This window comes from Choloepus didactylus, chromosome 17 (assembly GCF_015220235.1).
Source record: "Choloepus didactylus isolate mChoDid1 chromosome 17, mChoDid1.pri, whole genome shotgun sequence".
NCBI lineage: Eukaryota > Metazoa > Chordata > Mammalia > Pilosa > Megalonychidae > Choloepus > Choloepus didactylus.
In genome coordinates, this window is record NC_051323.1 from 31,345,169 (window position 1) to 31,363,625 (window position 18,457).

The following is an 18,457-nucleotide window of genomic DNA, read 5'->3' on the forward strand; positions in this document are numbered from 1 at the left end:
TCCTGGTAAAGACACTGTGAACATTGTTGAAATGACAACAAAGGACTCAGAATATTATATAAACTTAGTTGATAAAGCAGGATTTGGAAGGATTGACTACACATTTGAAAAGTTCTGTACGTAAAATGCTATCAAACATTATCGCATGCTACAGAGAGATCTTTCATGAACAGAAGGGTAAATCAATGTGGCAAACTTCATTGTCTTATTTTAAGAAATTGCCACAGCCACTTCAACCTTAAGCAACCACCACCCTGATCAGTCAGGAGACATCAATGCCAAGGCAAGACCTACCACCAGCGAAAGCTGAAGGCTCAGATGGTTAGCATTTTTTAGCAATGAAGTATTTTTAAATTAAGGTATGTACTTTTTTTAGACATAATACTATTGCACACTTTATAGACTACAGTATAACTTTTATGTATACTGGAAAATCAAAGTATCTGTGTAACTCACTTTATTATGATATTTGCTTTATTGCAGTGGTCTGGAACTGAACCCACAGTATCTCTGAAGTATGCCTGTACTTCTATGGATAGTACCCAGGACTTGATTGCTAAATGGACCTGTGCCCAGCATTAGTACAAAGGATTCTGATTGTCTGATGCGGACCTCAAAGGTGACAATTTTGCCCTACAATACTGTCTGCCTCAAGTGATCTTTTCATTGCAAGTGTGGATAGATTACATCAAAGGACAAAAAGCTAGGACTTCGAGTTTACAGAGTAGACTGTATAAGCTGTTGTGCTGCTTGCTAATAAATGTTTAATAAACAATTGTGCATGAAGCAAATTTGATTTGAGCTTTGCTTTCATTTTAAGTGGGCAGTAGATTGTTGGGGATTAGCTAACACAACTTCTTTTGGTGGATAATATCTGCCAAAAAGTCTGTATGGTAAATGACATAATTGGCTGTCAGTTTGAAAAATAACTAAGTAAGGATTTCTGGTACTTGTGAGTTACTCCCAAATGATATCACTCAGTCATCAACACCTATTTATCAAAGCAAGTTTATTTGATTATTCCAGACAAATAATGAGGCCCATGTGTACAACTAAGAAATAAGACAATCCAAATAAAACACAGGAAAATTTAATATGAGCCACACAAACACTATCTAGAAAGGAATAGCAGCTGCATTCATTTTACATAATACTGTGGAGTAATGTAGCACCATTTACCTCAAAGATATCCTAAATACTTCATAAGGTAATTGTGTGGGTCTTTGCTAAAATGCAGCAAAAACTTAAAAATTATGGCAAGCATGATGGTAATCTTATGTTCAACTAATTTTAAATATAAATATGCCAGAAAAATTATTTCAGAAAAAAAGTAGAGAATTTGGGAAAGATCTGACCTTGTACAATTCTTTTTTTAAAATCTTAAGGAAATAATTACCATAGCGAGATGTTTCCTTCCATCATCTGCACTATTTTTTATTATTATCATCATGACCTAAATTCTAAGCTTTGGAAAATTTAATAGGTATTTATTTAAACACAGTTTTATTGATACAAACATCTTTTTTTTTTTTCTTTTTAAACCAAAGCTCTTCTATCTATTGGTTTGTTCATTCTGTTCTGGCCTGAACCATGAACATAGAGGAGTAAGAGATCTTTAATACTACTGACCTCAAAGAATTAGAATCTTTAATGATTAATTCTAGTTTCTATTGTTTCTAATGATTGTTCTAAACTATTCTACCCAGGTTGAATTTGCTGAACTAAAATTTGACCCTTTTAATGAATCTAAGTTAACATGAGAGCATTTATAAATTCAACAGTAAGCATTTTTCTAAATTCTGACGAAGTTCCACTCCTGAAGTATAGATTTTAAAGAACCTTGGAGACAAATTCAGTGTTCCAGAACCTGCCATCAGTCCATTTCATTAGTTACGAGCCACAGTATGTCTTCAGAAAATCATAAAGAGGAAATTCTCATTAGTCCATTATTATTCAATCCTGAAAGCTGTGGTTCCTAACCTTTTTTTGGGGTCATGAACTACTTTGAGAAGCTGATGAAAGCAATGAACTTTTCCCTCAGAAAAATGCATATATACAAAAACTTTTCACATACAATTGCAAAGGATTCTCTAAGGGCCCAGGATCCCCAAGTTAGGAATTCCTATTTCAAAGCTGTGGGACAGTGGAAAATAAATTTAGCCCATATCAACATTGCCCATCTTCACTTTATTGCTATTAAGCATTTTAATAATGTTACTAAATTGCTGACAAGACAAAGTTACTGTAAGCACCAACACAGTCTTTTAAATCCATTCTCCTGCCCCAATTTTACAAGGTTTTAATCTTAAATTGGGTCTCTAAGGTTTAAACTGGCAGATACTTGTTTTCCTCTGAAACACACTATTCTTCAGAGCTAGTCACTGAGAAATGAGCAGACAAAATTTAACACCCTTATGGAAATGAATATGTGCCTCTACATTTTGAAGAAAGGTAATTGGCCTTTATAGAAAATATTTTTAGGTACAGCTTCACACTTGAAAACAAATAAATGTACTTAGTGCCTCTAAACATAACATACAATCCCAGACCAAATTGTCCCCTTTTACTTACTTGGAGCTGGTACAATGGAGGTCTCCTACTGTGGTAACAAAATGTAATGAAAGTTCTACATACTGTTCAGGATAGAAAATACTTCCTTTCTTACCAATCCACCATCATAAAGCATCTTATCAACTGCCCAGTTACCAAACAGGTTAAAAAATGACACCTCTGAGGATTCTAACGTTGAACCATTGACCATGTCTTAACCCCGTGTTAAATGGACCCTTAAATGGAGAGAAACAAGGGGTAAGCTTGTTTCTTTTCACCTCCAATAGTCACTCCAAAGAATCTGTTTATATAATAGAGCAAACACGAATCTATAGGGGATTCTTAAAGAGACTTTGAAGACTGCTTTAAAAGCAGGGGATATTAGGTAAATATTAAATACAGGAATGAAAACACATCAGATATATAAAATTTAACCAGACTAATAAAGAATTTTTCAAAATTTAAAGTCAGGGAATATTTATTCATTCCATTCATCATCATTCATTTTTGCTCAAATAGAGTATTTGGAGAACAAATTGCAAAATATTTGAATAAAAGAAGTTTCAGCTTAAGAGAGCAGCTTTGCCAAGGTGGATACAACTTGGTTATAGGATTTCTTTTTTGCCTTATGCCATGTAAAAAGTGAATAATGAAGCAACCATTATTTTTCCCTGCCCTTCTTTACGTCTAAGAAGTTTTTCATGTCTTCCTTTGTAAAAGTTAAACACTAGCTTTTCCCCCTATGTTAGGGACATAGGGGTCAGGGAATAGGGGTGTGGGAGAGGGAGAATACTGTTCTCTGACAATCAGAATTCAAGTATTTCAACTCAATGGCAAAGGGCTTGCAAAAGAATATGGACTGCAATTACTCCTCCACCAGCTAGATGGTGTCCCCTGAGGCCTATAAAATACACAGCCAAGTATTCCCCCCAACTATTCCAATGTATCATTTTGTGTTTTTACAACGACCTACTAAATGCTGAGTGAAAGCTGGAAAAGATACTATACACTTGGCATTCTGGGTTGTGCAATCTGTACATTTCCATGTTAAGAATAATAATTCAAGCATAATCCATATTTTAAAAATTAGACTAAAGAGAGACAGTAAAGGTTTTAAAGTTTTCTCTTTGAAAAGGTGGTATCTTACAGTACATACAAAAATACTCTGAAAATACATGACTTCATTTACAAAACACTGAATCGAACATATTACAAGAATTACATGGTTATGGATTTTAATAAACTAAGCATGCATTCATAAAACTTAAAAAATATTAAGAAATGCATTGAAAAAAGCAGTGTAAAAAAAGACAACTTATACAGTTAAATAAAAATTACAAAGGTCCTGAGCCAATTAAGGTTGGTAACAATGTCATTCAAAAATGCCTTTAGGTTTCAATAAAACCCACTGCTTATTTCTGCATGCCTAGCCTGTAAAGAAACTGTTTGCATTTGTCAGGTAAGTAATGGTAAGGAATTATCATGCCAGGTTAATTTTTACACCTCAAAAATACAAGTTTCTTATACTTAAAGGTATCTTATTGTTGATGCTGGAATGAGTTGCTCCTCAGTAAAAAATACCAGACAATAACAAGAATGGCATGAGACGGGATATGTAACAATTTCACCATTCATTTACTGACTTTCAGTATCCTGGTTATATTTTGATTTTTTAATAAAGATGCATTTCAAAGGCCTCCATAGGAGGCAAAATATAGGGAATTCATGGTGCCCAACTCTTGTATGTAATCACCGGACTAATCCTCCCTGGTAACTATGCAACATTGGCAGAAAGGCACAAAAAAAAAATAAAAGTTTAAATATTCCATGTGCCAATCCAGAAAAAAATAATTTATATCAACAGAACAGATAGTAAGTACATCTACACAAATGAGGAAGGCAGAAAAGATACCTCACAATCATTTATCTCAGGTTTCACAAAGTGGCTTCAATGCTAAAGTAAATGTGTTAACATCTGGAAAATTGCAAGACAATTTTTTTTGTTTGTTTCAACTTTTTCAGCTGTATACAATGATTACAACATAAAACTTAAAAAAAAAAAAAAAGAGAGAGAGAGAGAGAGAGAGAGAGAGAGAGAGTGAGTGAGTGTGAGTTCAGGACTAGTTTTTATCAGTGTCCAATTTGGCCAAGAACTGGTTCCCATAACAGAGAAACAAGCATCAAAAGTTAAGGCAGTAAAACCTCCAAACACAAAGCCATAATACTGTGGATGACAATTTGACAGCAGGTGATCCTCAGAGAACTGTATGTAGCAATCAATGAGAGAATGCTACATCATCTGCAGGTTAAAGTGTTAGAGTTCAAATTCACTTCAAGGTTGTGAGGCCGATGTGTAACTTTCACTCTATTTTATGTATGACAGCCACTTCTATTTTAAAAAAGAGTAGCTGCTTCTATACTACTAAATGATTGCATATTCACTTAAGTGAGGAGGCACTGCTTTTACCGATTAAGGGTCAGTCGAATGGAATTTTTTATGACACGGATGTTATTTGCTGGAACTGGAGGTGATGAATCTGGTAGTTCTTTACTGGGTAGTCTCTATCAGAAAAAAAAAAAGAAATGAAGAAGGAAAAGCATATATAGTTATTATAAAGCCCAACTACTAATTCAGTCACAAAACTCTTTTTTTTTTTTTTTTTTTTTGGAGTTTCTCTCCAAACTCCTTAAGCTCTAAATACTCAAGTGTGTGTTGAATACCTCCTCTCAGTGTTCATAGGCATTTCTTGCTTTTGGAATTTTTTTTTTTTAAAGACAGAGATGGTAGAGGGATGGGAGAAAGGGTTGAAATGAGAAGAGTGTGAGTACGTATATGAAAAGAGGACTGTAATTTGGTCACCATTTTTGGATTGATAGATGCATTAAAGAACACTGTCCTCAAACACAGGAATAAAAAAAAGAAATAGGAACAGCATAGTTACTAAACATGAAATTGATGTGTGTGTGGTGAATGACTGTATGTGTGTTACGGAGGGAAATTTGATATCCAAAGTTACATCTTTCAAATAGTTCCTATAATTCATTCACAGAGAACACTGTAATCCAACTTGTGAGACAGATTTTTAGGAAAACTGAACTTTGTAGCCAGGTTAGGTAACTTCAATAATAGTAAAATTCAGGGACACCTGTGTGAGGGATTCTGACATCAAAGATTACCATATGATGAGGGTAAAGTCTAAAAGCATAAAAAAACTGAGAAGCAAATACAGACCTCTGAAATACAGACAGTTGTGTGAAGGAAACAATATGCCAGTATGTCAGCTGATTCTCCTCTACTGTTTCCTTGGCTAAACAACTATCCCACATCCACTCAAAAAAATTATGAAAAATTTCAGACAGATACACAAGTAGAGAATAGGACAATGACGACTTAGATGCCACTACCAAGGCTCAGCCATTATTAAAATTTTGCCTCATCTGTTTGCTTTGCATCTGCCAAAGACTCACGTTTAATATCTCACTTAATCTTCAAAATCAAATTTGTTTATTACCTTTAAATTTTGTGCTTATTAGCTGACATAGTTAATATTAATACTAACTATTATTAGTTTCAGTGATAATTCTTTGAAGAATAAATTTTTAAATTGAGGTTTAGGGGCTCTGTAAACTCATGTTTTAAAGATACTTACTTTATATATGGCTACATTTGGTTTCTCCAAAGTACTAATATGTATAGTTCCCAATTATCAAATCTAAATTTGTGACAGTAAACAATGGTGTATTAACTGGTAACAAATTCCTGCACTGAAAACTCGAATGATTCTTAAAAAGTAAATAAAAAACAAAGGCTGAAAATAATCTAAATAATTTGTGAAGTCTTCTGAAATCACTCCCTCTTTTCTAGACTTCTGAGGTATGCACATTTAGAAGTATACACTGTGTTTGCTATCTCCAACCCCACCCCCAAGTGTACTTGGGGATGGGGAGGCTTGATAACAAGGACAAAATCGTACTCTTTTCCTTCACCCAGTGTTAGGCTCTTAATATGCTTTTTGTATCTGCAGATTACAAGTACACAGTATTTTACCTATGAATAAGACTTTACCTTTTTGCGTGATGTGTCAATAGTAGGAATAGGCATAGATTCTCCTCCAATGGAATCCTAAAAAGAAATACATGTGACAACTTTTTTTCTGATATGCAAATGCTTGTGGCTATAACTCAATTCCTACATGAAATAAAACATAACCAAAACTTGAAAGTAGATCTAATCTGACCTTTCTTATATAATACTTTCCCTGATCTATGGCTTTTTAAGTTAATAAATATTTTGAAACACACTATTAATATATTTACCACTGATTTTCTCTTTCTGTCTTCAGCAGCACGTGGATCCTTAAATGTTGATTCAAGCCGAATAAACTAAAATATAAACATTAAAATGAGTTGCTGTTATGTACCTACAAAGCCCATACAAATCTGTATGAACTGGGAGATTCACTAGTGATTATGCTATATCAATAAACTACTATAAACATGGATTGGTGAAGGAAAAGAATTTATATTACACTGAAATCAATTACTACTCTTTATTTCTAGTTTGAGTGATCTTTTTGATTAAATCAATTTAAATTCTAACAAATAAGACCCAGTTTTATCACCACCTACTGGAGGCAAAGAATATCAACATTATAACACAGTAAATACCATTATTTAGTAACCAATAATGACTTCTATGTAAGTCATTGAGAAACTTAGTTCAATCGTTCAAGTTTTCAGGCACATTAGGTAATCTGAATTTAGGATTAACATGTAGTATTGTTTTTTCAGTGTTTGGGTAAACATTCTTTTTAAACTGCCAAGTCCTAATGGAAGAGTAAGGATAGCTACAGAGAAATCTGAGTTTATTAACTTTAAAAAAATCAACTGCTGAACCACCACTAAAGCTATAACTTTACCTTTTCTATGTCTTTCAACCTCTTAGAAGACCCATCTATGGATGGGGAATGGGATCTCTTGGGTGTAACATTCTTAGTTATATTTGACATTCCATTTAGGTGTGGTTGCCCCTGGGCGGGGTTGTGGGGTGTTGTGATTCTAGGAATGACATTTCGTCCTACTACAGTGGGAATGGTGCACACAGCTGGAGGTGATACAGCTTTTACTGTAGAGTCAACTTCTAAAAATGAAAAAACAAAGATTTCAGTAATTATGTACATATGTGGTAGTAGAATTATTAAAAATAAAGTTTGATACCTACTTGCACCAATGACTGGAATAGACAGTCCTTGAGCTGGTGGAATACTCAATGGCTTCTCCACAATTACAGCAGTACGTTCCTCACTGTTCCTATTAAAAGTGTTAAATCATTGTCATTAAATGATTTAAATATTGCTTATTTAAAACATTCTTATTTCAACATTTAATATTAATTCTTTAAAGCACTCCTATTTTAACATTTGGTAAGGAAAAGAAGAGAAAAAGGCAGAGGATCCAGTGAGAATTAAGAGAAAAATTTAAGCAGAAAACCTGTGCATTTCTTGTACTTCTCTGGACTCATATAGTCATAAACCTATCCTGTCTCACAAGATTATCACAAATTGTCAAATATTTCTGAAAAAGAAACTGATTAGCAGCTGGTATAATAAAACTTCTAAAAATTGAAAAAGGCATCTGGCAAAGGAATAGAAAAGTTCAAATTATTCTCAAACACCAAACAGAAGACTGAAAGAACAATTTTGAAATACAGACCTTTCTGTTTCTCCCACAGGAGGACTATCGGGCTTGGAAGGTTTGTTCGTAGACACTGGGGAGTTAAAAGGTGTTCCATTATCAGTGTCTCTGGAGCTATCCAAACAATTGCTATCCAGAGATGATCTTTTGGATTGAAGTCCACCCAAACTTCGACTGACATCAGAAAGACTTTGCTGAAAGAGGGGAAAGCTTTTAGGACTTCAAAAGGCAAATGAGAATATAAAGACGATCTTCAGTTTTGAAGTACATATAAGCAAATAATCTTTTGTGATTAATGAAAGTGAGGTTTTAGTCCTAGACTGAATGATTTGTACCTCCCCCCACCCCTTTCTTAATAGGTTTGGGAGCTGTAAGAATGCAAATTTGGCCCCAGAATCATTCATCTGAGTGGAACCCTATTAGAGAGGTAAGAATTACAAACTGACCTTTTTCTTTTTTTGAAGAATCTCTGCTGGAAGGTAGTGATGAAGCTGTTTTTTCTTCACATGAGTTGCTTCAATTTTCATTCCCTCCTTTAGCATGTTTATATTGTTTGCCTGTCTGTACACTGTAACAATGTCAGTATGTTAAATGGGAAACTTGTTTCTGAACCAAGGGCTATTTTTTCTTGAAATGCATATACCTTCAATATTTCCCCACCACTACACAAACAAACACATTCTTACAGAAAGAATATTTCTAAAATATTTCCACATGTCACAATCCTACTCAAGAATCAACTAGATTTTCCACGTCTAACTACTTGGCTTCTAAGACTTTCCCATAATCAAATCTCACTAATAAAATAAATGTATGAAGAAAAGGATTTTTTCAAATCCTTTTTCCTGCTATTTGTCTGAAAGGCAATCTCCTCATAATTACTTGCCCAAGTCTCAACTAATTTTTACACCAAAGTTCCAAGATGCAATTTAAGCTCTACTTCGTCCACAAAACTGCTTCTAGTCACAGAATGTCAGACTTTAAGAAACCATCTAGAAGTACGTCCTTATTGTACAGGTGGGGAAATGAGGCTCAGCATCCCTGAATGCCTTGACAGGGTCAGAATACACACAGCCCTAGACTTCCATTCTAGGGCTTGTCACATTTTATATGAAAATTGGTTTTATTAACTATTTAATGTATTTTAACTGTGAATACCCAAGTGGATTATAAGCCCACCGAAGACAGGGGAAATAGGAAACTTCTTTTGCACAGCAAAGACTGTGAAATTTGATAAGTTATTTAATCTCTTGAGGCCTCAGTTTCCCCATATGTAAAAGAACATTTTATGAATCTATAATAAACAGAATTACCTATCCTCCTTTTTGAAAAATCTGAGCCCAAATTAGACTGGAAAATTTTGTTTTCACCCCAGATTACTTATAGAAGAATCATATAGTGCTTGTTCAAGTTTCAGATACCCTGACTCCACCCCTAGAGAGTGTGATTTAGTGGTTCTAAGGTAAAGCCCTAGAATCTGCATGATCACGATAAATATGAGGGCTAGCTCAAAAGAATTTAGAAAACACAGATGAGCCAAACCAAGAATATTAACAGTATGAATGTACCCAATTCTAGATTATTAAAATAACCCAAACTTTGTGATAGATATATTGAGATATTACAGATGGGTGTTATCAGGGAGCTAAATGTGAAGGACACCTTTCTCACTGTTGCTGAAACATATTCAACAAGTCTATACTAATGATGATATTTATTCTGTATTAAAACCATAAAAATCAAGTTATCTTTATGACTGTGATTATAAACCTGGCTGTTAATGTACAGAATCACCTGTGGAGACTGCTTAGCTTTCTTTCTTTTTTTTTTAACAGACAATACATTCAGTTGGTACAAAATTCAAGGGGCTTGAAAGTATTCAGTGAAGTTTCCTCCCCCTTGTCCCCTAGAGTCCCCTAGAGACACCTGATTCCCTGACCCAGAAACAACTGGTTTTGTTCTTTCCTTAAACTATGTTTCCTTCTGGAGATACTCTATGCATTTATAAGCAAACATGCATATATGTTTATTTGCTTATACAAATGGCAGCACATTATATACATTGCTCTGCTCCTGCCCACTCCAATATGTCTTGGAAACTACTTCCTCATGCCTCTTTTTTTTAAATGGCAGCACTTTATTCCACAACACGGATTTACCATATTCATTCAACCAATGGTGGAACCTTAAAAAATATAGCCAGCCAGATCCTAGCAGATGATACTGAAGTATAGTCAATGTTGAGAACCACAGCTCTATGATAAGAAAGTCTTACCTGTATCAGTAAATGACTGTATATCATATGTCAAGTCTATGTTAACACTTTCTGCATTTTCTACTCTCCGAAAAATTATTCCAAGGAACCACATGGATACATAATTGTTGCTAGGAGATAAAATTTAAGGATTCTCATTAATTTTTACAATTTTATGAAAGTTATTTGATAATTAAAACTTGATATTTATTTATGTAAGCAAAAAATCAGATTTCAGTGGATTGGCCAAATTCTTAAAAGTGAAATCCAGAACACTGGTAAGTTATGCTGTGTTGTTCTAAAGAGGATTAAGTGGCTTAGAAAATGACTTACTGAAATACATACTTAAAAATGCCCCAAATATTGCAATGGGAGTTTTCGCTGAGTTTGTGGGCTACCAAAGCAGTGTCTATTTAGTTTCAATGTATGGCCACTCATACTCAAACATACTATGTATCATTCCCCATCAATGCCTGTTATAAAATGACACTCTCACAACCAATCCTGAACAATGCATATGTCAAGCAATATTATTTAAGAAACATAATATTAAAAAACAATTAACTTACTCTTTATGGTGCTCCTTATTCCCTGGGAATGACTGGGGATTTACATGGGCAAGAGTAATAAATTCATTCCGTTCTAAGTTTCCAACAAGTACACGGATTTTAGATTCTACTAATCCAACCCTAAAATAAAGGAATGGAAAAACATTCTTCTTATTTATGTCCATATTAAATTTGGAAGCTACACTCAAGTAAACCAAATAGCCTATTATGATGCTAAAATGTTCATTTTAAGAATTCAGTCCAATATATTATATCTGTCAATATATTCAGTTTTAAATACCATTCAGGTAAACGTCAAGTTAATGAGAGTTTTTGTGTCTTTTCTTCTCTGTTTTTTCAAAGATGAACTGTTCTATTTAATGCATTCCTGACTCTAAAATGCCCTGCTTTGGTTAAAACCATAAAATAGCCATGACTTGAATATGAACAAAAACTGTCATTGCTTAATCAGGTCCTAAATCTTTTCCCATTTTCAAATCTTATGTCTAAATCCTGAGGCTAAGATACATTTAAATAGTGTGAACCAAAAAAGCTAATACTTTAATGGACTTTATGAAATAATAAACATGCTCTGATTTTCAAAAAAAACAAGACCTTGCATTTAAAAAAGAATTCACTAAAATCAGATTAACTACTACTAAACTATAGAAAGTTTCATCAGATTTCTGCAACCCTATTCTCTACTTCACTTAAAAACTTAATTCCATAGTGTTACCTAAATTGAAGGTTGGCAAACTTTTTCAGTAAAAAGCCAGACAGTAAATATTTTTGGCTTTGAGGGCCATACAGTCTTTTTGCAACTATTCTACTCTGCTGTGCAGCATGAAAACAGACAGACATAATATATAAATAGATGTGCATAGCTGCATTCAATAAAACTTTACAAAGATAGCAGCTGGATTTGGCCAGGATTGTAGTCTGCAAACCCTGATCTAGATAACAAATGAAATACTTTGTTTTAGTGAAAGGATTCATTTCAGGGTCCCTTTAATTATCACTGACACAAGTCTTGAACCCTTGGAGCCAAAATAAGACTTTTTTTCCACCTTTCTAGAAGTCAGATCTGAGGAAAGGAAAACCATCTGTGGTGCCTAATAGTTTCTGTTAACAGAGCAAGAGATGTATATACATTGGAGGCAGAGGGAGTGAATTAGAATTCACCGCTCCTTGACCAAAAATAATTCCTATCTATTAACAGAAGCATAAAATTCTGAAAACTTTCATGCCACCATCTCCTACATTAAAAGGATATATAAAATGTCTTTCCCTCCAAGTTTTGATGGGAAAAATAGAAAGCAAGGAAAACATGATGACAGAGATGGAGAACTCAGTAAGAGGTTGGATACTGGAATCATTCAAACTGCTTAAATCCAACTCTGTGAAGTGACAAAAAAGAAAGATCTGTATATATATATCCTTATCCCATGTCGTTCCTGATTCTGAAGCATTAATTTGATGGCATTTCTTAAACGCTGATACTGCATGATCATGTACAAAATTATCAATATAATCTAATAATTTTGAAAATCAAGTGAGAAAGGGTTTTATAAACAGAAAATCACCATATAAATATGCTGTATCACCACAGAGTAGGTAAAGAACTTGAAACAGAAGTCTTACCACTCCAGATGGTTTTCTTCTGTCGAGGCACTGGCAGTCAATACTATATAATGTCTATGAGGAATTTTCAGCAACAATCAGGAAAAAAAAAGCCAGAAACTTTGTTAGGGTCTGCTTTTCCATCATTACTTTTTCTTTTCCCCCTCCCAACAAGCAAAAGAACTAATACAGACATAGAGTTTATGATAATAAACTTGCTCTGATTTTCACAAAATTAATTCTAGAGCCTGCGATTAAAAAATAATTCACTAAACCATGAAGAAAAAATCACTAACATATCATATTAACTTTATAAGTTTAACATTTTTTTTCTTTTAAAAACCCACACTCACATACATATAAAATACAAAATTTCACATACCTATACTTTTGAAAAAAATTTGGTGGCTCAAGTAGTTTGGACCAATCTGATTTCCCTTGAAGAATTTCGTCTGTGACTGTGAAACCTAAATAAAAAGAGAGATTGAGATTTTGAAAATCGAACTGCACATTATTAGCTCTTCTAACACCCTACTCCCAAATCTCTATCCCCCACCAAATTTTTAAGTAAAAAATTTATTGTGTTGTCTCTCTGAACATAAAAATCAATTTCAACCATACTAGGCAGGCTCCACTTTTGGCCTTAATATTATCATATACTTTGGAAAACTAATTACTGGAAAAATAAATTCACTTTTGAAATACTTTTTAGAAACAATAGGCTGTTATATACACTCTGCCAATCCATATCTGCAACACAGAATAAAATTATCAACCATAAACTTGTAGGAATATGTAAAGGGCAACAGGGCCAACATGTTTACCTTGTTTAAATTCTTCTACCATTACTGTTCGAGTTGATGTGGACACATTATACGTAGAATTCTGTTGTGGGTAGGCAGGGGTGATTATGGGCATGAGATGATACCTATCTGATGGATTTACCTGTGAAATTAGAAGCAGAATAACTGATCTATTCTCCTATTTCAGTTGTCCTCACTTCATTTCCCCAAAAGTCTGAAGAATATGAAATATAAATTTAATACTACATTTCCTTAATTCTAAGATGTACATTCCCCCTCCCCAACTAAATATATTTCTGAAATCAAATGTGTCTGATAGTCAGTTAAAGGAAACTGTAGAAGTTTATTTATCCCCTGAAAAACTATTAAATTGATGGTGTATTTTATAATAGCACTGTAGAATCAAAGAAGCACAGTATCATAGCATTATCTCTGGTCCAATGGTTCTCAATCCTTTTTCTGCAGCCACTTTCAATGGATGGCTTCTACTTGGTTACCCAAAGGAATGAGCACTCACTCTAAAAATAAATTAAAATGCAAGGTGAGTGAGAGTTATGCTATCTTGGAACCAGGAATCCGCTTTAAATTGTATTGCAATGCATAGTTTTTATATACTTCAGTACTTTAACTATTAGTAATAATTACTTGTGAAATAGTTCTCACAACGGATTAAGACATTTTGGTTGATATCCACTCATCTAGTCTAACTTGGGTGATTTTTAATAATAAAACATTTGGATCAGCACTGGCAATCCAAATCATCTGCACTAAAAAATACAGCAGAAAGTGAAAAGGACTACAAAGATACAGAAGGAAGATAAGCAGGGATAGGAGGAAGGATCTTTAACTAGACTGTAATTCAGAGAAACATCCTTTTCCTAAAAGATTTAAATTATATAAGTCACATACCCGAGGATCCCAGACAGGCAAATTCAAATTGCTTTCTTCTGGTTGCTTCAGCAGCACAGGATTTGGCCATTCCCTAACATGAATAAGGCAAATTAACTCACATGGGACCTCACTTCAGGCACTTCATGAAATGTTAAAATTATTAGATTCTATTCCAGTCTTCTAACAGCAAATGTTTTGGGTATTTGGTACTTAAAAAAAGAAATGGGGAAGAAAGGAAGTATACAAAGGAAAAAGCTGTTTATTTTAGAGCAGTGTTCTCTGAAAGGGCAAATACTGCTTTGCCCATTAGCAGTAACTGGTTTACAACTAAAACTTTCCCTTCCTTCTCATTTACTTTCATGGATCAAACTCTCAATTTAATAACAGCCACAGCTAACATTTACTGAAAATACTCATAACAAATCCATGTGGTAGCTATGATTATCATCACCATTTTCCAAATCAGAAGTTAAACAACTTATCTCCTGACTGCATAGCGAATAATTGGCAGAGCAAAATCTGTTGTGACCATTCTCCCAAGCTAAAGCCCCATATTTACAGATCTCTAGAAGAAATCTCCATCTGGATGTGCTCCATTGCCTCAAATTTGATACTTTTAAACTTTTAACTTAAGACCACAGAAAAAGGTTATGCATAGGTCTTAAATCTTCAAACAAAAGACATTTAGGTAGAAGTTAGTAAACAGTGAAAGTATGCCGATGAATACTTACCACTTAGAAAAAACTAAAAAGAACTTATGAACCAAAGTAGAAGCTGCTGCATTTGGATATAATTGACAAGTTCTTGCCACTAGCATTGCCCAGGAGACACCACCAAGAAATCCCAGCATATTGGAATAAATACCACGCCCTAGAAAAATTAATGTTATTTGTTAACTATTGTTAGGACCTACCAACCATGACGTTCAAACATAAGGAATAGGGTAACTTCATTATTAAGAGTGCTGCTTGGAACTCTTTTCCCTATAGAAACAATATTAAAATTGATAGGCAGAGCTTCATTGTAGGCCCACAGTCTATTAGTAAGCCATATACTGCTCATTTTACCCCTCTTCCCTTGCCCTCTAATATAGTCAACTCATTCCCTTGCTCAGTTCCCACAGCCCAACAGGGCTCTGTAGCTATTACCCTGAAACTTCCCACCTTTCAATATCAAGGGTTGAAAGAGAAATGAAAGGAAGGAGAAAAGGGAGGGTCTACATAGAGAAGAATAAAAATTTCATTAGTAATCATACTCATGGCTATTGTAAAATAATGTGTAAAGTTGGGGAATTTGGATATCACAAAATTTGGATATCTCTCCATAAAGTAGAATACATCACTGGATTTACTTATTTCTCATATGACTATTTCTTGTAGCAATCTATTAAAAAAAATTATTACCATATTTCATAAACCAAAGATGCCCTCAATTTTATAATACAGCATTCTTTTATTTCCCACTAAGAGAAAAAAAAAGCTACAAAATACCAATTTCAGAGATGTTAAATGTGAAAAATATACATCTAAGAATTGACAAAACATGGTATTTAATTTAATGTGTAAGGAAAGACAAATTGTTCATGTTAGCCTTTCACTACAAATTACTTTATCCTGACAAGATACCTGTGAGCTCAAGGAGTTTTTAGACCTGTAATGTACAATATGGTGGCCACAAATCACTTATCAGTGGCTATTTAATTTTTTGGGCAATAGCTTTACTGAGATATGATTCACATTCAATAGTTTTTAGTATATTCAGAGTTATGCAACCATCACCATAATTAGTTTTAGAATATTGTAATCATCCCCCAAAGAAACCCCAAATCTTTAGCAGTTACCCCTCTCCCCCATTCACCATTTCCCCCTTATCTCCCCAGTCTAGGGAACCACCAGCCTACCTTCTGTCTCTATAGATTTGCCTATTTTGAACACCTCATGTAAATGGAATCACGCAATAGGTGGTTTTTAACACTGGCTTTTTTTCACTTAGCATAATGGTTTCCAGGTTCATCCATGTTGTAACATGTATCAGTACTTCATTCCTTTTTTATGGCTAAATAATATCCCCTTGTATGGACATAGCACATTTTTCCATTCATCACCTGATGGACATTTGCACTGTTTCCAATTTTTGGCTATTATGAATAATGCTGCTATGTACATTCATGTACAAGTTTTTGTGTGGACATGTTTTCATTTCTCTTGGGTACTATTTAATTTTAAATTTAAATAAAAAATTCAGTCCCTCTGCTGCACATTTCAAGTGCTCAGAAGCCACACATGGCTAGTGATAACTGTATTGGACAGTGCAGCTAAAAAATATTTCCAACATCACGAGAAGTTTTATTGGACAGCACTGTTTTAGACTGCGTAAAATCTGGGGCCAGCCAAGAGGTCACTCTGGTGGGCACTCTTACGCACAATACAGACAACGCTTTTTAGGTTCTAATGAATTGGAATAGCTAGCAGTAAATACCTGAAACTATCAAACTACAACCCAGAACTCATGAATCTTGAAGATGACTGCATAAAAATGTAGCTTTTTATGATGGGTGACAATGTGACTGGGAAAGCCATATGGACCACACTCCCCTTTGTCCAGTGTATGAATGAATGAGTAGAAAAATGGGGGAAAAAAAAAAGGTACCCAGTGTTCTTTTCCACTTTAATTGTTCTTTTCCATTTTAATTTATATTCTTATTATTTTTGTGTGTGTGGTAATGAAAATGTTCAAAAATTAATTTTGGTGATGAACAGACAACTATATAATGGTACTGTGAACAACTGAATGTACGCTTTGTGTGACTGCATGGTATGTGAATATATCTGAATAAAAATGAATTAAAAAAAAAAAAATCTGGGGCCAGAAGTGCAGCATTACTTAAATGCATTCACAAATAATAGAAAATGTGCTGTACCAGGTTAGGACTAGGCCATGGGATTTTTATGAACTGTATCCCATAAATTTGAACTAGTGTAGCTCCAGGCTTAATTAAAAAAGCATATAAGGTAAGAACAAAACAAAACAAGTTAAAACTATCACTGTAGGCTCTTCACTTAATAAATTTATTGAACCCCATTATAAGCCAGACTCTTTGCTGGTGATGGGGTTACAGAGATAAGTAAAATGTTCCTGACAGGGAGCTCAAAGAGTAGTGAGGGTTTTCCTCTTCAAGTTCTGACTCATTCTGATTGCCTGGCTGAACAATAAGATGAAAAGATGGGGGCTTTTCAATTTCACCTAAGGTAGAAGGAGGGAGCATCACATATTAGAGCACCATAACCATCACAACTGAAAAAGAAACAGCTTCTCCAAAGTTTATTGGACCTTAATCCCCAACAGTATGAATAGGCTTGGGAGTTCCAAATGTGCTTCTATCACTGGCAATGGAAATTACAATTTTATATTGCAAACATAAAATAAAAAACTTGGGATACTTACGTTTCGCCCATAATTTGACTGCTCTCAGGGTGAGTCTAAAAGTTTCTTTATTTGGCACTAAATGCAAAATTTCATCAGTAACTCTACATCCTGAAAAAGACAAGTGTTCATTTTTCATTATGCAACAAAACCCAGTTAATTCACATGCCCTACTAATTTTCGTAGCCTCAAATGCCAAAGATATGAAAGATATTAAGAAGTCAGGGTTTATTTCTCTATATATTTAAAACTCAGTACTATATACGAGAAGTCACTTTGCTTTTGAAGAATTAAAAAGTACATGGGTAATGTAATCCAATATTTAAAATACGAGATGGACTACGTATCTTTTTATTGAACTTTCACCCATATTTGATTTTACTGTTAATCAAACACCTCCAAGTTATAAAACTGTTAGTGCCTCAATGTAAACCTTATGCACAAATACTGTGAATCACTGACATATTCTGGAAATATGACAAAGGACAATGATTAAATCAAACAAAAGTTTGATTCTCAAAGCACAGCGTGTAGATCCCCGGGAATCTGTGAGGTCAAACATGTTTTTATAATAATACTAAGGCTTCCTTTGCCTTTTTCCTTATGCTGTTATCTGCACTGATGGTACAAAAGCAATGGTAGGTAAATCTGCTGGTTCCTTAACAGGGAATCAA

The 18,457-nt window shown here is 34.2% G+C and overlaps 1 protein-coding gene across 1 annotated transcript in view; it reads right to left on the bottom strand.

Moving 5' to 3' along the window:
• Window positions 1-991: 991 nt before the first annotated feature.
• Window positions 992-18,457, bottom strand: part of PAPOLG (poly(A) polymerase gamma) — a 34,901-nt gene continuing 17,435 nt past the window's right edge. Inside the window, exons 8-22 of the mRNA XM_037807228.1 lie at window positions 17,805-17,894; window positions 15,092-15,230; window positions 14,379-14,451; window positions 13,491-13,611; window positions 13,049-13,133; window positions 12,688-12,741; window positions 11,068-11,187; window positions 10,520-10,629; window positions 8,691-8,812; window positions 8,263-8,438; window positions 7,772-7,860; window positions 7,470-7,690; window positions 6,868-6,933; window positions 6,617-6,673; window positions 992-5,112 (exon numbers count right to left, since the gene is read on the bottom strand). Coding sequence (XP_037663156.1) covers window positions 5,014-5,112; window positions 6,617-6,673; window positions 6,868-6,933; window positions 7,470-7,690; window positions 7,772-7,860; window positions 8,263-8,438; window positions 8,691-8,812; window positions 10,520-10,629; window positions 11,068-11,187; window positions 12,688-12,741; window positions 13,049-13,133; window positions 13,491-13,611; window positions 14,379-14,451; window positions 15,092-15,230; window positions 17,805-17,894 — 1,622 coding nt within the window. The 3' untranslated portion in view covers window positions 992-5,013. The remainder of the gene's footprint in view (window positions 5,113-6,616; window positions 6,674-6,867; window positions 6,934-7,469; window positions 7,691-7,771; window positions 7,861-8,262; window positions 8,439-8,690; window positions 8,813-10,519; window positions 10,630-11,067; window positions 11,188-12,687; window positions 12,742-13,048; window positions 13,134-13,490; window positions 13,612-14,378; window positions 14,452-15,091; window positions 15,231-17,804; window positions 17,895-18,457) is intronic.